Source organism: Diadema antillarum, unplaced genomic scaffold (assembly GCF_040938485.1).
Source record: "Diadema antillarum isolate AM-2024a unplaced genomic scaffold, OU_Dant_1.0 seq00001321_RagTag, whole genome shotgun sequence".
NCBI classification, from domain to species: domain Eukaryota; kingdom Metazoa; phylum Echinodermata; class Echinoidea; order Diadematoida; family Diadematidae; genus Diadema; species Diadema antillarum.
In genome coordinates, this window is record NW_027272092.1 from 1,016,615 (window position 1) to 1,041,410 (window position 24,796).

General features: G+C 39.2%; 1 protein-coding gene across 1 annotated transcript in view; it reads left to right on the top strand.

Moving 5' to 3' along the window:
- The window catches only part of LOC139708243 (cyclin-D-binding Myb-like transcription factor 1), a gene marked incomplete at its 3' end in the record, with an annotated part of 46,056 nt that overhangs the window by 13,690 nt on the left and 7,570 nt on the right, over positions 1–24,796 (top strand). Inside the window, exon 14 of the mRNA XM_071620212.1 lies at positions 9,178–9,344. Coding sequence (XP_071476313.1) covers positions 9,178–9,344 — 167 coding nt within the window. The remainder of the gene's footprint in view (positions 1–9,177; positions 9,345–24,796) is intronic.

Sequence of the window (24,796 nt, forward strand, 5' to 3'; positions counted from 1 at the left end):
ATGATAAGATGAAAATTGTGAATCTTGTTTTCCAGACTGAAAGTTTTTTCCATGTTTGTTATTTTCATTTTTTTTTTTTATTCTCTACTTACTCCCACAAATTTTGTGAACATGGTTTGGCACAGTGTGAGGGAGGCTTATCCATCCATAAGAATGGGAATTAGTCTCACATTTTACATCAATAGCTTCGCGATCTTTTGTGTCAATTTACTACCGTGACTAATTAATGTTTGTCATTTAGAAAATGCAAGATACACGTGTATGTCTATCATCATACTGATACTTAACTGCCCTACCTTGTATTGTACACTATATTACATTATGATAAATAGGCCAAGTATAGTATGTGTTGTGATGAATTAGATTGCATCATATGATTGTGTGAAAATGTTGGGATGACCATGCCCTGCCAGAACACTTTACAGCACGCCTTTGCTTTAAAATTGTCTATGCAGTGATACATGTATATGGGGCATGGGGGTGGGGGGGGGGGGGGGGGGGAGGGGGAAGTATGTGGGGCAAAGCGTACCTTGCTATGTATAACTCCCAATTCTGAATTATCCTTCATATATGTGTAGTTCTATTTTACCTTGGCTGCATCCTTGGTGAAACAAAATAGCACTCAGGATAAAATAATATTTGCCACGCTCTATAATTCAGTATACTTAGTGCATGAGAGAGCATGCCAATTCCTATATATTCCGCTGATTCCTGTGTACCCTCATTATACCCCAAACCTTGCGTCGCAAACTCCTTCTACAGTTTTGAAGCAGTTCAGATGAAACTTAGGGTACATGATGACATTGAGGTGTGGATGTGCCAATGTGTTTTTTGTGTTTGTCAGAGAAAGCATTGCCATGGTAACCACAATTTTACCAAAACCTTGTGGAGCAAACTACTCCCACAGTATGTACATGTACAAACTTGTAGGTCAAATTTAGTATGTATGGTCTATAGGTGTAGATATGCAAGACACCATGTCTTATTGTGTTGGTTTCAGAAAAAAAGGCACTGCCATGGTACTCACACAGTTTTTATATGAAACTGAAGCATTAAAGCTATTATAGTCAAATCTTCTGTGTATCAAACCCTGGTTAAATTCTTTTTTATAGGAATCTGAGCTGCTGGAGTGGGGGTATTATTAATCACCTTCAGTGATAATTCTAGTTTAAGTAACTCAAGCTGAATCCACACAGAGAAGTTCATAATCATACATTCAGTACTTTTGAATTAAAGGCATAATTTACCATTTGCAGATGAAACAAAAATCCAGCATTAGTGCTTTAAAATAAGTCTAAAATGTGAGTCAGGGATAGAAACAACCACTGTAAAAATTTGAATCTGTATAATCGATGTTAAGTGTTGTTGAATACACAAAATGTAAACAATAGTTATAATAAGAATGTTTCCAGACTAAACCGTCTACAGTTACGGTTTATTGCGAAAAACACTGATATCTCCTTATATTTTAGGCTTTATTGCAAAAATTTTATATGGTAGGATGTTTTGTGACACAACAGACCTAAACGTATGCATCAAATGTGATATTTTGAATATTTTTGAAATCACTGGTCCCAAAGGTAAACTGTGCCTTTAATTGCCAATTAAACATGAAACCACGCCCCCCCCCCCCCCCCCCCCCCCCCAATTTTCAGGTGTAATGCTGCATTCACACCGAGCATGGTAGCGGCAACAGGCCAGGATTTTTGCTATGGTGCGCCAAAAGGGACCATGTATGGTTCTGTTGTAATATCACTTCCCTGCTAATAATTTTGTTGCAAAATTAATCTTCTCCTCTTGATTTTGATGCTCTTGATTTTGACATAAGAATAACATCATGGGTGATTTCGTACCGAATTACTGATATTTATTATTATTAAAAAAAAAAAAAACAGAACCAGACATGGTTCCTTTTGGTGCACCATAGCAAAAACCAAGCCCTTTGCCCGTGCCGTGCTCAGAGTAAACGCAGCATAAGTGTTAGGAACCCCAGTTCAATGTTCTGTCTTAGGGATTACCGGTATTTCTAAAGTACTATCTCCTCTGTGTGATACCTGCATTGATAAAAAGATTCAATACTGTGATGAGTAGGTGTCTGTGCATTTGAACCTTGGACCTTCCACGCCTGAAGCAGATTTTCTATCCACAATATCAGCTTGCCTCCCTTCCTCGTACAAAAGAAATGAAAAACATTGGGCATGTGAATATTTTGGAAGTGTACTAATACACCACACCTGTTGTATGTACTTTTGTACGTACACATGTCAGTAGGCACATTTTGTGCATGTGGAAGGAGGAAAAGTCCCAGATCTTTGTAACCCATCATCAGGAACCAACCAAGCATGAGAAATATTGGAATGTCATCTCTTTGAAGAGGAATTTGATGGTGCATGCATACATAAGTAAAAAATCAGGAAGATCATTAAATCTATGAAGTCACAGTGCATTCTCTGGTTTTATCTCCATGTGGTTGTTGTTTGTGATGAAATGAAGAATAACACAGAGCAATCATCCCTGTTTGGGACAGAGTGCCTATTTGCTGCAAAGGCAGTTTCATTCATCAATGAAAACACTTGCTGAGTATCAAGTGTGCTTAGTCCCACTATAGAAGAAAAGCAGGAGTTACTTGCAAGTGTTATGGGAAGTGAGGGTACTCCTGCACCTGATTGGGCCTTTTCATCAATGAATGAAACAGCCTCTGCCACAAATAGGCACCCTGTTGCAAACAAGGATGATTACTCTACACATATTGCTTTAGTTTTTTTTTTTCCTATAGTAGAATGTGACATTGATGAGTTACTTTCATGTGGCAGTCAACAAATGAAATTAGACATAAATTCATCGAAATATCCAAGAGTCATGTGAGGAGATTAAAGGACAGCTATTTTTAGTTTGTTGTCTAGACTTGCATTACTCTCTAACTGTTGCATGTTTAATTTTTTTTTAAATAGTCAGGAAAAGAAGAAAAAAAAAATCAATACCCTTGAATGTACTAGAAGTAAATCTGATTGGGTTGAGGGAAGTGTTGCCGTGGTAACCTGGATCGCAGCGTAATCACTGTGAATGTGTCACATATCTATGGGGGGATTCACAAGCTTATCACATTCTGTATCAATTACAGATTACAAGACAGCCAGAAATAGTCTTGATGAGAGCGGCATACACGAATTTTGGCAAGCGCGTAATTGCAAGTCATTGTCTTAGGACGGGGAGAGTATGATGATATCAACAGTGACCCAAAGATACCGCAAGAGACTCATCTTTCCCGTGCTCCCGTGACAATCGGGAATCATCCCATGATGCATCATCATCCTCTCACGTATTGGGAGCAATCCAAGTGACGTAGGTGTGAACAATGCTATCACGGGGGATTTGAGCGCTTCCCAACCTCATTTGAAATGTTCTTTTGTCTGCTGAAATCGATATCCCACTTCTGTTTCACGGAATGCATTTCAGATTCTTAGAGGCATTTATACGGAAACGGGTAGAATTAGGGGATGTCAAAGGGTAAATATCGAGTTTATGATCTTTGATCACAGTGGTGTGGTTTGGCTATTGCAAACCTTGTTTCATTGCTATATATGTTAAAGTGTATACATTTTGCTCTTCTTTTTGAAGAGAAAAAAAAGGAATGAGTTTGGACATAATTGGTCATAACAAAAATGTTGTTTAACCTTTTATTGGAATTGTGATGTAATGGATTTCATATGTACATCATATTTGTATATCCATGGGAATAATACCTGAAGTGTTGCTTTACATGTATGATTCTTGTGTTTCGCTTCTGTAGCATTTAAGTGATGGACTACCATTAGCTTTGTTACATAATGTGCCAGGCTAGATTCCTGTATGCCAAACTACTCTCTCAGATCAAAGGTAATGTCCAAAAAGAGTTTATTCATGAAAGTCTCTAATGCTGCCATTCTCCTCCACCTAAAATATGACTTCTCTCATGAGAAAGCTTCTGCATCACAAGTCAATTCAGATTTAGGGCACAGATCAGAGGAGCACCTCTGCCCCCACACTTCCCTTAACTATCCCCCTCTCCATCCCAATTTTTTTTTCTCCCTCCTCAATCTGAAGAGGGGGAGTGAATGCACTTTTTATCACTGCCTTCGTGAATGTCTTTTGTCCCTGAAGAAATTACAATATTCGGCCCCAAAATGGAGACATTACAATTACTCATTTTCCCTCTTTAAGGTCCCACTGGGAACTATAAATTATTTCTGCCAGTGTGGATACGTTTTGCAGTGGTTGGGATCTCGAATTACGTGGTGCGTGCAGTGTGGATTAAATTCATTTCACGCACACTGTGTGAGTCACAAGAACTTCCTTCTGGATGAGTGAGAATTCTCTTGGGTAAATACACAAGCAAATGGAAGCATCTTGTCAAGTGTGTCATCCACATGAATTATGGGTTTCTGTAAAACCCAAAATCTTTGCGTGCATGAAACTTTCATGAATTTCACAAGGAACTAAGTTTCGTGAAGGTAAAATGCATGCTAGAGTTCTTGTCTACACAATGCTTTGAATGTCAGGAACGAATTGCGAAAGATTTTTGCCATGAATGTTTGTGGTTTTACAATGTTCTTAAACACTGTACATGCAGGTATAAGGTGTAGCAACTCTCAAAATTCTTGTACCTTTGCTTACTTGCTATTAGATTTGATATGCCAAAAGATGAAGAAAAAAAGTATTGAGAGGTATCTACAATTGTTTCTAATTTCTTGCATTCCCTCAAAAATTTGAACATAGACCCACAACTTTTTGTAGACATTGCAGTGTTGCAATAAATAAGTGAGTACAGTTTATAATTATCAATACTCTCTGAGGTAATGGTACCAAAATTCAACTCTTTTAGCCACCAACTCTTTTGGCATTTGAGGACACCACTGAACCAAACCTGCTGTGGGCTAGCAGAGATTTCTGTCGAAAATCCATGGGTAGATTTGGCCACTTTACAGTGACTACATTTAAAGAGTTTTTCAAAAACAAACAAACCAACAAATATGCTGGTGATGTGCTGGGGGTTCGAAGTCATAAAATCTTTTCTTACATACACACTGTACACAACACCCAGTACAGTACAGTCCTGTATGTCCAGTTGTAGGTTTCTGTCCTATACAGTAATGCTGAGCATGTAATTGCTAACTTGATGTAAGTCTTTGACAGAACCAAGTTACATTTTGAGTGTTAGATCTAAAAAGACAGAAGAGAAAATAGACTGGGAGAGAAAAAAGACATGCCCTAAAGTGGTTTCCGTGGCGATCACCCTTATGCTACACATTGGAGATTAGCCAACAGAATGATATTGGATTTGCTAGTGTAAATCAGTTTAATGTGCCAAAGTATACCATGCCAAACTCTGTTTTGGCACATACTGCATGCCGTGAAAGAACATGCTCTGCCATGGGATTGGTGACTGGAGTCACCACACTAGCTCACTACTGGCCAATCACGAGTCAGCATTTGCCTATCGGTAAAGGTGTGCCACTGGGCAAAACAGCTCTTGTGGCACTAGTATTGGAAAGCTAGGCTGTAGTAAGTTCACACAGCTGTAGAAAGAATTCAGTTTTTTCTTCTCGGTGTCATAGGGGCTGTCGGGCAGTACACCAAGAATACTGTGTACATTTTGGCAGTTTGAATGCAATGTTGTTTACAAAAACCTCAGATTTACCAGGGTATTTTTTATCAATACCATGGTCTAAATGTACTCCATTTATGATCCAAAACAAGTGCAGAATATGCTTGTCAGCTTGTGCATTAGATGTGTATTGGCATACAAATGTAGGTGATCCACAGGGTGCTACATAACTTTTTTTTTTCTTTTTAGACCACTTGCCATTTGGGCAAGCAGATTTTAAAATTGTTGCAAAACAGTTGCCCGAAAGGAAGTCCCAAACTGTAAGAAAATGTTTAAAACATCTTGTAAGTAAAGGGCTTAATAAAACACAATCATTGGAGTAAACAATTAATACATGTTGATTCGAACTCTTAAACATATTGGACTCACAAACTTGGTTTGATCCGTTGTAGCTCCATGGTTTGTGGGGGGGGGGGGGGGGGGGGGGGGGGGGGAGTGAAAAAGAAAGTGATTTCAAAACTTTTTGCCTGCCCAATTCAGGCAAGCATTTTTTCTCATTGTTCCAAAACACTTACACGACTTTGATTTTTCAATTGACCTGAGCAATCGGGCAAGTGCTTACATTCATATGTACGTACACTGTAGCACCTTGGGTGATGTGTCACACGCAATTGTGTGTTCTAAATGTGCATAATCCATGGTCTATATTTAAACTGCTGGTGTGAATTTTGCGCAATAAAGTACAAGTACATAGGTTTTACTTTTGCCTAGCATGTAAATTTTGATCAATTCAAAATAATCTTCAGTTCTACTGGTGGCACAGCCATCAACAAGATTTACTTTTATTGGGGCAACACGCCTTGCTTGGAGATGCTCATAATCTAGAGACAAATTTCCAGAAAACTATCAATATGTGACAACGGATGTGAACATCTGGAGAAAGGTAGAAAACAGAGAGCAAAATGTGTGGAAAGCATTATACTGTAGATGTGGAAGAAAACTTATATTGAAAAGAGAGGACATTTTTGTCATAATAATTGATGAGTGCTGCTGAGATAACAAGTGACTCATAATGTCAGGCCCAACATTGGAAGTGACAAATACAGTATTCATTGTACATAGCAACTTGTTTGTGTGTTTCAACTCTTTCTAAATCAATCAAAGATGTTTTCATTCTAGCCAGTGAGCATATTCCAAGAACTTTGAAAACCAAGATTTGCATTCACATCAGAAGATGGCAAAAATAAATCTTCTGTCAGAGTCAAAAGCCGTAGGATTTACTTGTGTAACTATTGACAGATATGGTCTGTCAGTGTCTCAAATATTTGACTCTACTGTCAACCATTTGTTTGCTGGGGGTTATCGCTTGCTGCTGAGAAAGAGGTTGTCTGCACTGAATATTTGTTTACGCGAACCAAGGGAACAGGCAGAGAATGCTACCCTGTCACTGACCATTAGTGATCCAGGTCAGTTTGCGGGGGACAACTGCTATGCAAATGGTACTACAAGAGTATTCTGATCAGGTTCTCAGTCATTCACAAGCAGAATTGCCAAGTAAAGAGATTGCATTTGGGGGGGGGGGGGGGGGTTCGAGTTAGGAGCATGAAAGATTTGAATTTATGGGATTTAGATTAAACTCTCAACATCAGTTACAAGGTATACAGAAGTCCATTTTTGTACAGAGAATTATTTGTTTGCATTCAAATATTCCTCCTTTGCTATTGCTTGCGAAACCAAAAACAAATAAACAAAAACAACAACCTCACACTTCCATCCCCACCCTAAAAGAAAAGTAAAAGATGTTTTAGTTACCGTAGTATGCAGGGGCATGGGATGGGGTGGGGGAGTGAGAGTAGAGGGGATAAGAGGCTATGGGAGGGAGGGGCATTATAATAAATTTCATATGAATTGTGGGGGAGGGATGAGAGGTGACAGAGGAAGCAACACATTTTCATGTAAGTTATGAGGTCATAAACGCTACTGATACTTTTGTTTGTCAAGAACCTTTTTCTGAGGCGCTGGGGGGAGAAATATGAAGTGGGCCTTCAAGTGTTCTCTGAATCACCCTCCAACTTAACAATAGTACACGGAAGTGATGAAATGTTCATTAATTCAACTTTCCTCGTGTGACAGTGACTAACTTATCAATGGCCATGACATTGTTATGAACAAGTGACGAGTTCCACTAAATCTTTTAAGGGATACAGTACTTCCAACTGAAATTTTGCTTCTCCAAAGATGCGTTGCTCTTCATTGTATGGCATTGGTCATCTGATGATTTTCTTTTGAAATACGAAGTGACGACTTTAAAGAGATGGTATTGTATTGGTGGAGATGAGTTGTGGGCTTTTAGCTTTTTTGCGAGATACCAAGAAACCACTTATGAAATAGTACAGAGCATAGACTGATGTAAATTCTTCTCAGAGCATACTATTCTAAAAGGAATTCAAAGTTCATTTGGTGGAAATCGGTTTTGAAATGGCTGAAACATCCAAAAACAAAGTAAAACAAAGCGATCGTAATAAAAGGTGGGTCCCACCTTTTATTAGGACTGCTCTTTTTGGATATCTCAACCATTTCAAAACCAATTTTCATCAAATAAACGCTGAATTCTACTTGGAATTACATGCTCTTCCGTATTTTATAAGAAGTTTCTCATCATCTCACCAAAAAATGATAGAAACCTGAAGTTAGCTCTCAACCAAAACTATACGACCGCTTAATCATGATTGGTTTTTCGAAACACAGCATGCACTGTATACAAGTAATATGTAATAAAAAAAAAATGTGAGGGAAATTTTTCATTTGGCTTTTAATGTCTTAATTGAGAGGAAAGAAGGAGAAATATGTAATGTATCCCTTCATCTGCATCCCCTCAATTTCTTTTGGATGAAAATCATCTTTTGATAATTGATCAAGGCAAATGATTTGGTGCCTTCTGTTATTAATATGCATCCATGTATGTATAATATATACAGATAAACAATTTAGATGAATAAATAATGAGAAGAGAGTTTTAAAATGTGAGTGAGAAGGCTTTTTCTGTGTTATGGTAAACTTTCATTCATATTATATCGCGTTTTGAATGTGTCTAAACTGATGACACATGTAAAGGTTTTAAGACTTATGGAACACTTTTAAATGTGAAGAATGTGTTCTATTCATGCCACAGTGATAAATTGAGCTCTCCTATATGCAAAAAAAAAAAAAGTTACAAAATGTATCCTTTGTTTTGTTGTTTGTCTGCAACTAAGAACACACTGTAGAAACACTATATTGCCAATGGGAGTACTAGGACCAATATCTGTATTAAAATGATTGCACCCATTTCATCGTTAGATTTTACCATATTTCTCTACTACATACTTTGTTCCCTGTGCCCATAAATCTTGGGCTTGCCTAGACACAACAATGACTTTTTTTTAAAGATAAACTAAAAGCTTTGACTCAAACAAGTAAAGGGAATGCATAGTAGTTTGTTATTAGGTCCATGGCCCAAAAGAGAATAATGTATCTACACATGTATCCATGACTTCTGTCACACTAGGAAATTGGACTGTGGATATTTTGTATTCTTTTCCTTCAAGACACAGAGCTTTCAGGGGAGACAGCAAGCAATGTGCACAGCAGTGATGACCTGCAAGGCACCACTGATCACATGACACCCGAGATTGGCCAGTCACAGGTGAACGTCGTGGAGGAGCACCCCATAGGACGCCAGGCGCAGCTGATTGGCACAGATGCCGTCCTGCCGCAACAGGTGAGAGTTTTTTCCTCTCACTCTCCCACATTTACCTGGTATGCCAAAGAGAACCAAGCCCTGTCAAGGGGTTATAGATTGCACACAATGGCATCACTGACCATCTTCATTACTGGCATCAGCTTAGATTAGGTTCGTCTGCTGACTTGCACACTTTCTTTTTGCCTCGTCTTGAGGAGAAGTTGTAACATACATATACTCAGGTCTTTGACAATACTGGTTAATGTCCATGATGTTGTATTCATGAGACAAGTATCGAGAAATGGCCCATAAATGTCCACTGAAACAAGATTTTACGTTCAATGAGACACTCTCTTCAACAAGGCGATGCCCAGATGAATGTGACATCACATTTTTCACCTCTAGCAAAATCTTGTACCTTGCGTTCACACTTCTGACCATTCACTGTTTGCATATCGTCTGTTGACAATGAGAAGGGCGTTAAGTCATCTTGAACACTATGGGTTTTGTGACAACTTAACGTCCCTATCATTCTCAACTGACGATATTGTCAGAAAAAGAGCAAAAATGCACACAGTCTTTGCATATACTGCTGTCTGTTTCTCAGCTTAAGGTGAGGACATGTATTTGAATACATGCAGACTTGCTTGGTGCGTGTGACACACAGCGTCTATCATCTCAGTTATTTGCAGGTTGGCATAACAAACAGTGTGCTATAAAAGTACCGAAAAACTGATGATACCCGACGTTCAACGCATCAAAGTGTTGATATTGGTCCGATGGTCCACTATAAAGCCAGTAGCGAGTGAAGTCTACACGCATGCATAGAACTGGGTACCATGGATTTGGGTATTATGTATGGAGATTCTTGTAAAAATCCATTGCATGGCAGCAGTGGCGCATTGATGGACACTGCAACGACCTCCCTGTTACGACTGACTGACATTATGCCCTTTGAAGTTCACTAGACTTGTTTGTGCACATCTCTACTCCTACTGACTGTCCTCAATCAGACAGCCTCGTTGTTTTTGTTTTTGTATTCTCCTGTTTATTCCAGCAGTCTCTTGGGGACACAACAATGTGTGAGCAGACACAAAGTTCAATGTGAATGTGTGCCTCTGATGTCACACAAGTCCAGTCTAATTTTTGTTGACTCTTTAATAGATGTCATCTGGGGTTTTTGTAGTTTCTGTTTGGATAGTGCCTTTAATGATGACCATGTTTTAGTATCAAATCTGTTTGGATAGTGCCTTTAATGATGACCATGTTTTAGTATCAAATCTGTTTGGATAGTGCCTTTAATGATGACCATGTTTTAGTATCAAATCTGTTTGGATAGTGCCTTTAATGATGACCATGTTTTAGTACTAAAGTGTCCCTTTGCCTTTTTTTTTTCTTCTTCTTCTGTGTACAGATAGCACTTTGGAAACAAAAATTTCCCAAAAGTTTGTCAACTAGAGATACACTGTCAACAGTGAGCAGGGTTTGGAAAGAATCTCATTTTCATTTTTTATTAATGTTATATCTTTTATCATATCTCAATTCTGTTGTAATGTATATGCATTTTGCTCCTTTAAACAGGTCTATTGATTAAATCGACCTTTATTGAAACTATTGATTTGTTTATTTACAGCTGTATTTGATTATTCATTTTACACATTTTGTCATTCAGTCATTTAGGCCCTATTCACTTTCTAGAGTACGTACACATGCCAAAATATCTAAAATTTTTGTTGAATTGCATCAGTAATGAGAGTAATAGTGAGAATTAGAAGTTGCATGTTATAAGTTTTTTCCAAGCATTGTATGTTGTTCCTTTCAAGCTTTATCATACCCCCGCCACACATACAATGTAGTGTGAAGGGGGTATATAGGAATCACCGTGATGTTGGTCGGGCGGTCGGTCGGTCGGTCAAATGCAAAATCTTGCGTCGCGAACTCCTCCTACAGTTTTGAAGGAATTTAAATGAAACTTGGGGTAAATGATGATATTGAGGTATAGATGTGCATGACGTGTTTTTTTGTGTTTGTCGGACAATGTGTTGCCATGGTAACCATAATTTTACCAAAACCTTGTGGATTGAATAACTTCCATAGTAGCGATCAATTTCAAAATTGGTACCTATGATGATCTATAGGTGTAGTTATGCAAGACACTCTTTGTGTTTGTACTTGACAAAGCATTGCCATGGTAACCGCATGTTTTCTTCAAAATCTTGTGGAGTGAACAACTTCCACAGTTTTGAAGCAATTGAAATCAAATTTGGTAGGCATTATGGCCTTGAGGCATAGATGTGGAACACATAATTTTTGTGTTTGTCGGACAAAGCGTTGCCATGGTAACCATAATTTTACCAAAACCTTGTAGATTAAATAACTTCCACATCATTCAAGTAATTAAGGTCAAATTTAGTATGTATGATGATCGGGAGGTGTAGTTATGCAAGACACCAATGTGTTAAATATAAGAAAAATGTGTTGCCATGGCAACCTCTCATTTTTGTATCAAATTGAACCATTTAATCTATGAAGGTGAAATTCGGTGTGTATGATGCTCTTTAAGTGTAGTTTTGCAAAATGTCCCTTGTATTTGTATCGGACAATGCGTTGCCATGGTAACCACATTTTTTTTTTTAATCCTGTGGAGTGAACTTCTTCCACAGTTTTCAAGCAATTGAAACCAAATTTGGTAGGCATTATGGCCCTGAGGTATAGATGTGGAACGCATAATTTTTGCGTTCGTCACACAAACCGTTGCCATGGTAGCCACAATTTTACCAAAACCTTGCAGATCAAATCACTTTTCCATCATTCAAGCAATTAAAGTCAAATTTAGTATGTATAATGATCTAGAAGTGTAGTTTTGCAAGATACCAATGTGTAAGTTTAAGGAAAATGTGTTGCCATGGTAACCACTCATTTTTGTATCAAAATAAACTATTCAAGCTATGAAAGTCAAATTTGGTGTCTATGATGGTCTTTAAGTGTAGTGCTGCTGGGGGAAAGCATGTTTCCATTTGCTGTAAGTTTTATACTCCGTGTCAACTCTGTAATTATACAGTAAAACTAAGATTATTCTGTTTCCAATTTGACAAATGCACAAACTTGGTATTAACGTCATTGCCATCATGACATCACATACTATAAAGCAACACTAGGGGCGGGGGTATTAATCACCTTCAGTGATAATTCCAGTTCTTTTTAATTAAGGGATGCCCCAAAATAGTAAGAGATTACAAAACATGTGGCTATAAGACAGTAAAGGTGCGTGTCAGTGTCTTAATGCTTTAATAATCTGTTAACCCTTAAAAGGGCAACAGCAGATGGAACTACAGCTTTCACATTGACACCCGCCCCTGGTGGCATTATGAAGTGCCTCTTATGTGTACCATCCCATGATTCGGCAAGCTAAACTCATGTAGAATTGGCCCAATTCCCTGTCTGCAGCCAACACTGATTCAAGCAAAAGGGGGAAAAAAACAACAACAACCCAAGACAAAATAAAACCCAAAACAAAATAAAACAAAATGAAATGGGGGGGGGGGGGAGGGGAGGTTGTTTCTTGTCTTACCTTGTGTTGTTCTTTTTTTAAATGCTGCATGTAAGTGATTGTACATGTCTGTAAACTCACACGCTCTGCTCTTTGCGTGACTCTGTGATAATGTCAAGGGCTAATCAGTGTATTGTTGATGCCAACTAACAGAGGGTAGGGATGGATCACACTTAGCACCAAATTCTTATCACCATCTGTTTGTAGCAACACTCATATAGAGCAGAAAGTGTGCTTGGTCTTTGTTGCCATGGAAACTGAAGCAGCAGCACAATTCTCACTGTTGCTACTGTTGTTATCCAATATGCTTCATCAATTTGTGAGATATTGCTTGTTATGTACAGTCACATAATTCCCAAGTGGAAGAATCCACATCACAGGGAAACACTACAAGTGGTTCAGTGAAGTCCCCTTCGCATTACTTAAAAAAAAGAAGAAAACTTTGATAGCAAGAGTGATAGAAACAATGCAAATCTTACCTGTAAGTTTACCGTTCGCTTTGTTTTCAGCCAACAAATCTTACGTAAAAAAACTTTTATTTGAGGCACATCATTTGAGAGATTCTGATCCATTTTTGTTTTATTTTGCTTGTTTTAGGTATTTTTGTATTCTTAGGCTAACACTTGCAATGAGTGTCAGAAATCAAATGCATACAAGGGCCATGCAGTATGGTCTCAAGGTACATATGAAATAGACACCAATAAACCATCTTTGGACTAGTACTACCTCCAAATGTTAAAGCTGTTACCGGTAGTGATAGCCATGTGATTGACATACCATGGGTTAGGAAATGTCAAGTGTTAGTTTCAGTCATCAATATCAAAGTATGATATTGATAAGTACTGTGGATTTGAACTTGTGCAGATGACTGTAAAACTCCTATGCACAGTATCATGTTGAGTGTAGGTATGAGCCACACTACAACAATCCGCAGGTTTCACCCAAAACTTGCCACTTTTTGTCATAATCCCGAAACCAAACATGTGGGGGGGGGGGTGTGAGTGAGGACAGGCTGTGGTCACACTATTGCTTCACCATTATAGTTACAGGGACATTGTGCTGTTCGCGCTGAATTTGTTTTTGCAATTTCGGCTTTTCATACGTAGGCTAGTGTTAGCGCATCAAACATAGCGATGATTGTGTGTTAAATGTATGCGCGCGCGCAATATATAGTAGTGTGATTTTCGGCCTTCCATAATGGGCTAGAAAGATGGCGCACGAACCGACGGTTTGCTCGTTCGTGAGTCTAGCCAAAATGCAGAAAATGTGTAAGATTATCACACGATAATCACAGAATCCCGGATGGAAGTCTTGCATCTGATGGTTCTGCGTAAGTTTACGATTATTATGTTGTTCACAGTTCTTGATAAAAGAGAATTTAAATGCCTTTTGTGTGTCCGGATATCATGAACGGTCTAGCGTAAGTGACGCTAGTGTAGGTTATGTACGGTGCATATTGATATAGCGTAGGATTGACAGCTTCGCATTGTGCATTGTACGTTGCGTGTAGAGTTACTGTAGTTGTAGCGTCGTAGATTCGCATTGGCTCTTTGTGTTATCACTTGGCCATGAGCTGATATGATGTGTAGAGCAGTATTCAGAATTTGATTTATATGGTGGTAATACATTCAGAGTTAATTCACAACTTCTGTAAAGATAGAGTTTGATTTATACAGTTGAGCAACTCAGTTTGTTGAGTAGGACTTCCAGGTGAAGATTTAAAAGTAGATATGAGGTTGGATTCGATATCAGTAATGATGAAGATTAGTGATAATTTTGCTGTGTGGACAGTTTCAGCCTAAATAATGCACTTGGACGTCAGGATGAATAAAAGACTGTCTTTTGTGTTTTTGTGCTTTGACATACGTGCTTTACGTATTACATTTTCATAAATATGTGGTTTGATGTATGGTAGCGTACAGGCTGAAATATTTTTATATTTTTAGGTGATATGAAGTGTACATTATTAAGGCATCTTAAGCAGCTCTGGCTTTAGGGAAAGTATAATTTACCTTTCTTAAATGTACGAAGGCAAGCGTAGTGCCACACATGTAGGTATATAATGTGTGTTGTAAGTTATTTGCATTTTCCATACAATCCTTTGCAACTTACTGTATTATTTCACAGCTTGGGACAGGATCGCAATCGGAATGCGTCCAGAGGGGTTAAGCTTCTAGGCTTGGAAGATCACAAGTCTGTAAGTCTGGTATAGGGTCTTTACATGTATATTACAGCCTTTAAACAATATTTTTCTTGTTGATATTGCAACAGTGCACAAGGTGTATGATTAACATTGCTATAGTGTAACAGTGGATGGATAATGACATTCCGAAGCTGTCATTTCATAATGTGTAGTGAATACATGCATGGCTACTTGCAAAATGTGTATGTATAATGATGCAGTACAAGACAATGTACTATTGTTTGTTCAGAAGAAGCAAACCTTTTTGTGTGTTAATGGAGCATTATATCCATATACATTCAATTTATTGTGATCCAAAGAAATGTATGTTTGATATATTCATACAGTGTATCATTCATTGTTTCATTTGCAGTTTTACCGTTCGTTCATCACATACATGCGCACACGCACTTGGGCTTGCGCATGCACAGCAAGAAGGATAATTCAATAAAGACAAGAGTGCAACGTTCGACTCGACTGTCTGCAATTTTATTCTTGTTGTACATTGTGTGTACGGCGGTTAGCTGACTGGATAGGATCTAGTGCTACCGGTACCTAGAAATCTGAGGCCAGCATAGACATCCTTTAATCCCAGTGGTATATGGAAAGACATATCGATCTTTAAAGATGGGTTGAGACTGGAATAAGAGGTACTGGTATCAGTTGGTACTCCTGCTCACGATGTGTGACTCAAAGGTCTTCAGTGGAGTTTTGCGGTATCTGCGGATTATTTCCATCCGATCATGTCAGGTGTGAAAGCAGCCACAATGTGTCAACTCTCAAGAACACATGCATGATGACAGCAGTCATGTATCACTTTCCTCTTTCAGGGCAGGTATGAAAGCAAAGCCATGCTTTCTGTTAGGATACCACACTGCAGCTTTGTTGAGAACTGCAAGAAATAATCAAATGAATAAAGAAAAAAACTTGACAGAAATAAAGAACTGCAGCAACATTAAGATATCAATGGACAACATCTATTTTGCAAGAGAGTATTTTAAAAGGAGAAGGTTGAAGGTTGAGGTTTGAATCTTCTTCAGTTTGTCTCCCTCTAACAAATGAAATTTGTAAGATTGGACTGCTGATCTGCAATTTAACAATTATATCGGTAAAAAAGAACCACGGGGCTCAAATCTGTCATCTACTACTTTCTGGGCAGCGACACTACCACCAGGCTATCCCTGGTTGCTGGCAGTGACACGATGCACTTGGAACAAACACCCAAGCCCCGAAATTTGACATTGTAATGTTAAGTCGTCCAAGGCGGACAATAAATGCAAGAGAGTATTAAGTAGAGGGGTGAAGGCTGAGGTTTAAATTTTCTTCAGTTTGTCTCCCTCTAGAGGGGCGAAGGTTGAGGTTCTAAGTTTCTTCAGTTTGTCTCTAGAGGGTAACAAACTGAAACTTGAGCTGCGTGTTACGGATGCGCCGTATACATTGTACTCTGTGAATCAAGGGCAAGTGTGCGGATGCAGAAATAGCACGCTGGTAATAGCGTTTCATGTTGATTTGTGTGTTTTAATAAAGAGCGACAGTGAAGCGATCATAGTGAGACAGAAATCCATGCAGGTGGATAGAAACAGATTTGAAGTAGAGGATTGCGCCGTGAGATATGGAGGTATATTTGGGAATAGAAAGAGAGAATAATAAAAAAAAAATTGTATGTGTTTAATCCATACTTAAATATCATTTTGTTTTTGTTTAAAATATGTTGAGAAGAAAGCATTAGATGAAGACCACATGATGATGATCACTGTCATATCACAAATGAGAGTTGGAGATTAGATTAAAAGGGGGGTGGGGGTAGAGATGCTGACATTTGCATGATATTTTGGTAGCATGCATGAAAGATGTTCGTGACACTGTCGTGATTTGGACACCCCATGTGGTCTGCCTTCACTTTTGACAACCAGCAGCCTGTGGCCTAGCCCTTGGGCGAGCCAGCTCCATGACAGATGCATAGCCAGCAGCCCGAGTGCTGTCAATATTCCCCCAGCAGTTGGCAAGTGATTAACGACCAGGAACTATAAATAATGCAGAATGTTTAGTAACATACACGATCATTTGTGCATCCCGAGAATAACCACTTCCTTTGTTCTCTAAACTGGGTTAGCGTTTTGTCTGAAAGTAGGCCAAAAGAAGTGCTACGGGAAGTCCCGTTGAACCAAGTAATTATTGATGTTGTGCTTGAAGGTGCACTCTTTCCCATCTTGTCTTAACCCGAAAAGGGCCGGGGGGGGGGGCGGAATCCACCCCCCCTCGACGTTTCGCGCTGTAATTCTGTAACGCAAGAAGGCACGCCCATTTTTGTAACGGAATGTCGCCCCAAAATGGGCACAATTTTGTGATTTTGTGTACATTTCCTATGGAAAACAGTGCTCTGTCATGAAAGTCATAAAAACCTGATTATTTTTACAATTAATCACTTTCATTGATTAATTTTATGCTACAAGTAGTTATGGTAGAAAAGTGGTCAGTGACAATTTCCAATAAACAAAGAAGGAAAAAACAAAAGTTGAAAAACATAGAACTACATAAGAAATTCTGAAAACAATAAAATACATAAGAATTGAAATGAGTTTTGGAAGTTTTTGTGATTTACAATTGTTGAATATGCTAAAACAGATTTACAGATCAAAAATTAGACTCTCAATGCTTTTGATTAGGCTAAAATAGGATCTTGAGCTTAATTTGCATAATTAATTAATTAAAATTAGAAATTGATTGTTTCAAAAAATCTTATGACACAATCTTGTAGATTATGACGTGGGTCTCACGCATGCAAAATTTGATCGCGATTGCACCCCCAATGGCCGAGATCTCGGGGGGGGGGGGTGGAATCCGCCCCCCTCCCCCGGTCTTAGCATAGCCAAAAAAGCCCGGCCCTTTTAGGGTTAAGCCACTATTTGCTGCAACAATTTGGTTTGTCCATTTTTTCAAATCAAATGTAAGAAATGCTGGAGTATGTGGTATAAAGATTTTCCTTCTGCTTTTTATTTAGGGGGGGGGGAGGAGCGGGAGTTGGGGGCTTCTGTTTCTATACATAGTCTTTCTTTTTGGGTAATTACATGTTATACTCTCAGAGGATTATCATCTCAATGTCGTTTTATTCCGTACAACATTTGGAGCTGAAAAGCAATGGTGAGAAGCAGTGAATAACAATAGGCATAAACAATTTGTAAGGTAGGATGTACTCTCGGCAGAATTGTGCAATACAGTTATGTTTGGGAAGTTTGATGCCAACCCCTTGGCAAGTCTGATGAAATCAGTGCATCTTCATTTAAAGCTGCTGAACAGGTCCCAACTTCAATCAGGCTTTGCATGCAAGCATGACTCATTCCACACAATAAAAACTAAAATGCTACACATTCTGGTACCCGATGCTGTTCGAACAACAAAAAGAAAAGGAAACAACAACAACAACAACAACAAATTGTTGAGTTAGCGTGATGAAAGAGTGGTTGGATTTCAGCTTGTGACAGGAAAATGTTCACAGATATATAATTGCAGATGACACACAAGGTGTCCTGATTCTTGCTAGGATACATAATTCTAGGCATGCTCTGCTGTACACTGGAGTTGTGATCAGGGAGGCAACGAGGGGGCTGTCAGGACTTGGCTCATGTGTGCAATGCAGTGACGTATAATAGGCGTTATCGTGCAAATCTAAAAACCTCTTTGTCAGCTGATTGGCTTTGTTTGCTGATTTTTTAGCAACATCTATTAGTTAAAATCACAAAAGAGAGGGTAAGAGACAATGAAGGACCAACTTGTGAAGTTCTTTTAAACGACATGTGTCAACATGGCTGTTCTCAATCTAAATGCTGCATATGACATTAATGCTGTCAGTTGGCCCAAATCATCTCTACAATGGGAAACCCACACATCCAGTCAAAATCCTTGCTTGACTTTAGAGCACGCATCTTGTATGTAGTTTGCAGTATCAAGGCTTGACCTAAGGATTTGCTTCTTTGCTCCTCATTTGGGGAAGGAAATTTTAAACTTTGTGGGCCTTTAGTCCCACTCACTGAATCGATGGAAGAGCATTTTCAGAAGAGCAGTCAGTTTGTATGTTAAGGAACACACAACAGAAATCAGCAGCAGCTCAGAAATGCAGTCCTAATGGGGCCTAAATTAGTATGTTAATCTTCTTCTTGAGAACCCCATGACTGATTTTTTTTCAAAACTTAGCAGGTAGCATCCCTTGGGGTTAGGATCTCAATTTGTTATAAAATGGGCACCATGCCCCACTGGGTGGGGGGGGGAGGGGGGCATTGGGCCCAAACCACCCCCCCCCCAAAAAAAAAAAAAAAAAAAAAAAAAATTAAGGAATCTTTAAAAACTTCATCCCTAGAACCAGAAGTGATAGAACCTAGTTAATACCATGAGTTAGTTCATTGATGACTGTAGTTTCAAGTTTGTTCGTGGCGGAATCAGGGGTGCCCCCCCCCCCCCATGGAACCCAGAGGAGGGGTCCTAATGGGGCCTAAATTGTACATGTTAATCTTCTTCTTGAGAACCCCATGACCGATTTTCACCAAACTTGGCATGTAGCATCCCTAGTGGGTTAGGATCTCCATTTGTTCAAATGGGCACCGTGTCCCACCTAGAGGGCCTCAAGGGGCCCAAACCTCCCAAAATTAAGGAATCTTTGAAATTTTCTCTAACGTCAATTACGGTATGGTCGCCACTTGTGTGTAATTCCTATGCACTTCCGGGTGGGCGAACTAATGTCGGCACTGAATTAGTTCGCCGCCCATACCCTACCACATAGTATTAGTGTGTGTGTTTATACACACACTTCAATGAAGGATGCATCGTCCGTCACCGCGTTTGAAAACCTCCCTTAGTCTGCAACCTGAAATCCATTCTAAATCAAAAACATCCTCGCATTAAAAATGGTTTGAATACCTCTTACATATGGTAAAATATATTTTGATTACAATTATTTGAGTTTTTACGGAGGAAAAAGGTGAATTACGAATGTATTTTGAGAGTGATGAAAATCCGTCGCCCAAGGTCATCTCCGATCGCGGCACGCGTTACATGCGATGTGAATGTCTGGCGACCTTACCGCAATGGCGACCATATGGTAATTGACGTTAGAACCAGAAGTGATAAAGCTAAGATAATACTATGAGTTTAGTACATTGATGACTGTAGTTTCAAGTTTGTTCATAGCACATCCAGGGGTGCCCCTCTTGGGGGCAGGGGGGGGGGGGGGGCTAAATTGTACATTTTCATCTTGATGGATTTTTACCAAACTTGGCAGGTAGCATCCCTAGGGGGTTAGGATCTCATTTTATCGAAATGGGCACCATGCCTTATCCACGGGGTCCCAGGGGGCCCGCAGTCCCCCCAAATTAAGGAATCTTAAAAAAATTTGGCCCTTATTGTACATTTTCATCTTCTACTTGAGAATGCCTGGTCAAATTTTGGTAGAGGTGTGAATATTTAGATTAGTGACTACGTGAAAGGTGAACTTGCGATACTCAGGTGAGCGTAAGACCCCCGGGTCTCTTGTTTTTAATTGTTTTTTTTTTTTTTTGCTAATAGCTTCAGTCAAAATGTGACATTCATACTCTACTTGTCGGCTGCCATCTACACTGAAAATACTCTGGAGATGAGATATTGTCTATTGTATACTATGAAGTTGACATCAATGGAAATAGTCACTTCCAGAGAGCTGTCTTATTTTATCAATGTGTTGTTGATCATGTTCTTTTCTTCTTCTTTTTTTCAAAACACACATACCAAAGACTACATACCAATGTGACAGCTGTTATAATTGTCACACCCTGGGTATAGTTAGTAAATTGGAAAGTGTGGTGGTAAGTTCAAACAGCTGTTAGGAAACCATTGTCTATTCTTCGATCACATCGTCGGGTGCCCGTGCATTGGCCGCTAACGCAATACAAATTGTATTGCGTTAGCGGCCAATGCACGGGCACCCGACGACATGGAGAATGGGTGAGTCTTTTGTTATCTTTTTAGAATTATGACGAAGAAAATTCAGAAGTAGCAACTGTTAAAATATTCATGTTCCATTTCAGAGCAACACATGACTGAAAGTTTAATCTGACATAGACTTGTCTCTTTGCGCAAGACTTCACCTCACTCCAGAATTTGCTTCTCAGTCGACCACCACCTGTAATCTCAACAGGTTTGCGAGGAATTACGGCAAAGGAGTTTTGACACTTGTTTGTTGGGGGTTGCCAATGGCAACAGCACTCACAAACTGACTACCCATCATCCCCGACAATAATGATCTGAGTTCAGAATAGAGTGCATATGGACAGGGATGTTATTTTTTTTTTTAATTTTTACTAGAGGATGATATATATGGAACTAACTATATCCAAGCCCCCCCAAACAGACTGTCACCGTTCAACAACTGTTGCATGCAACATGCCTATGTATTGTGGGTTGTACCATTGCAGCAGCCAAGGATACTACCTATGGCTTGCTGTGACCATGATAGAGGTGACTTTGACATGTACTTAACGGAGAAAAAAGATATCTCTGTTACAGAGATTTTGCAAGTTTTTCCATGACTTATTTCATGTAATGCACTTGTATTTCTGTCTTTACAATGGTAGGTAGGGGGAAAGGAGAGACATGGACATGAAATTGTCAGAAAGTATTGTAAGTACCGTCTTCACATGCACTGAAGTTACACCTCAGCGTAATACACCCTGTATATCCAGTTTTGGACGTTGCTGAGTATTCACGTAAAAGTAGAAGTAGAAGGCAAAGAGATTTAGGTCCCTACCAAGAACATAGAACTTAGAAGGAGGCGCAGAGAAAAAGAAGAACAAGAAGAGGAAGAAGAAGAAAAGGAGGAGGAGGAAGAAGAAGAAGAAGAAGCAGCAGCAGCAGAAGAAGAACTTCTAGAAGTTAGATCTAGAAACTAAGTTGTTAGACGCTTCTGCTCGGTGTTCGTATTGCGTAGAAGAAAAAAATATATTTTCAAAAATATATTTTTGAGGTATTTTTCCTGTATTTTCAGTATATTTTTAAATACAAAAATATCGTAAAGACATATTTTTGGGTGATTTTAAAATATTTTATAATATTTTTGTGATATTTTTTTTCGAGCAGGGTGATCTGATGAATGATCGAATCCCCCTAACAGAATTTATCAGCTAGGCACCTCAAAGCTTTCACTGGTACATAAGGATTCATATTTCAGTCGTCATGTGTGGCTAATCTGCTGCATCCTGCATTAACTACCTTGATCTGTGTTCACAAATGAGCTGAGAGATGACTGGTACTTATTGTTCCTACTTTGCACCTGCATTATTTTAGTTAGTCTACACCTGACCGCTGTTGGTGGTTGGAGCATGTGTGGTGCTATATGAAGGGTGTGCGTGGCCTGTGCCTGTAGGGAACTAGCCTTTGACAAGGCCTCTTGCTGTATGATGGCCATAACACGCAAGGGAAGCAAACCCAGCCGAAGGTCCTCACACTGTCGCACTCAGCTGTGGTTGCTTCGTTTGCCCCCACTTGCTGACCACTATACAGCAACAGGGCCTTGGCAAAGGCTAGTAGGGATCCTGTCACAATTAAGTCTGAAGGACAGTCCTCGCTTTCACCCCATTCATTTTTATGCAAATCTAGAAGATGTATATAGGTCAGGGAAGAAACATGCTGTGTGTGAAATTTCTTAAAGGAGAATTACTGAGAAATCCAAATACTGTAAAAGTGGAAATTTTCGCGGTGTTGAAATTTTCGCGCATTTCGCGCAACGAGAAGCAAGCGCGAAAATAAAAGCATACAAATATCTTTGCATGCCACATGTTCCAGTACTTAATGTCTTGATTCCACGGAATTAAAAACACGCGAAAGTCTTCTTACAAGGCCAACCGCGAAAAATTAGTTGCGCGAAAATATCCACTTTTACAGCATGTGAAATTAGAGAATGCAGGAATTTTAATTGTGGACACACATCTGCCAAGTCGTAGGAAAATTAGAAAATCTGTTCAAATGAGGTGAATGTTTAAAGTTTTGGTGCTGCCATCTCTGGATGAAAAGATCTATACAATTTGTATGTAAGAAAATATGCAGAGAATACTGCATATTTTCAATTTTTCTAGTATAATGAACAAGCATTTGACTTTATGTACCTCTTTCAGAAAGCAGGGGGAGTTATATTACCCTCAACTTTTGTAAGTTTCAAGTTGAGGTAATGTCTTCTTGAAGGGGTAAGGTTTGTGCCCCAGTGATGCCACATAACCCAAGCCCAGACGGAATGAGAGATAAGTGGATGCTACGGATTGCCACCCTCTAGATGTCTTGCCCCTGCCATATGAAGTCAGTCAGTCTCCGTAATCAGGGGGTATTACCTTCATGGTATTACCCTGAGCAGCAATGGATTTGAAATATCGCCACAGAGCAAGAAGGGCATTAACTCACTTCAAGTGAATGTGGATAATACATATAAAATGGCAGCATTAAAAGTTGTCAATGTATCTTATTTCAAAACCAGAAATGTTTGTGTGTATGAAACTTTCACAAATTTCGTGAGGAGCTAAGATTCTTGAATTAAAGTAAAATGGATGTGAATGTTTTTGTCTATATACACAATACATCAAATGCCAGTCCCCAATTCGTTTAAGTCTCATGCAGTGAGTTTTTCAGGTTTTACAGTATTCATCTTTTTTTTTTCCCCATGTAGCATCTTTGATTGAAGAAAAGGATGTGAGAGATATTATCACTCTACACCTAATTAATTATGCTTAGCATGGAGGGGTACTTGCAGTACGTAGAAGGGTGCTTATAAGAGTTCATTGTGTAGTGTGTCATGCACTGCAAAGCGAAAGCATAAACATTTGAAGGATGCCAGAATATCCATAACGCTATAAACAAATTTGTTTCTGTAAATGGTGAAATGATGTTTTGGTGTCCTTTTGGTTTTCAAAAAAATCAGCAACCAGACTGCTATGTCGTCAAGCAGTCAGTCATAATCCGCAACAATTTTCTTATTCTTTTCCCCGAGTCTCAGGTTTACCACATATATATTTCAAAATCTGTCATTTCCAAAAAAAAAGGATTAAGGATGATCGGGAACACAGGGTATTGGATGGGGATGGGGGGAGGGGACGAATTCAGCTGGGCAATTTCAAGACCGAATCTCCGACGACGACGCACCACTGTCATGCCTCCCAAGGGAGTGGGCAGGGTTTCCGGAAGAGGGTCTCTCTCCAACCCCGGGGCTCCCTCGCTTGTTTCGTGCTGCCCCCAGCCCAAATACAGGATGTGACCAATTTTCTCCCCACACTGCTGGTACCCTATTTAGCTGTCACGGTCTAGTGAACACATTCATGCCGTTGTGACTGACAGGTGTCACATGTGAAGTGACTGCCCACGCTTCTGGTGTGCGTAACATCGAGTGCCAGGAATGGCAACCTGTATTAGATGATATTGACGTCTCTAACAGAATCTCCTGCTCTATCTAAAAAAAAAAAAAAAACACAACAACAACAACAACAAACAACAAAACAAAAGCAAAAAAAAACCCACAAACCTTTGTTTGCAATATTTTCATTCTTCATAGAGTAAGAGATTTACATTTGTACCTGTTAGCTACAATGTACATGACACAGCTGATACTTTAATAACAAGATAAGAATTGTTATTTAATGCTTTGTACAAAGTGAGAAAGATTTGTTGTTATCCAGTTGTAGACCTATGGCTAGAGTCGATATCTGTGAAACATTTGCTCACCTGCTTTTCTTCAGCGAAATTCAAGTTTAGTCA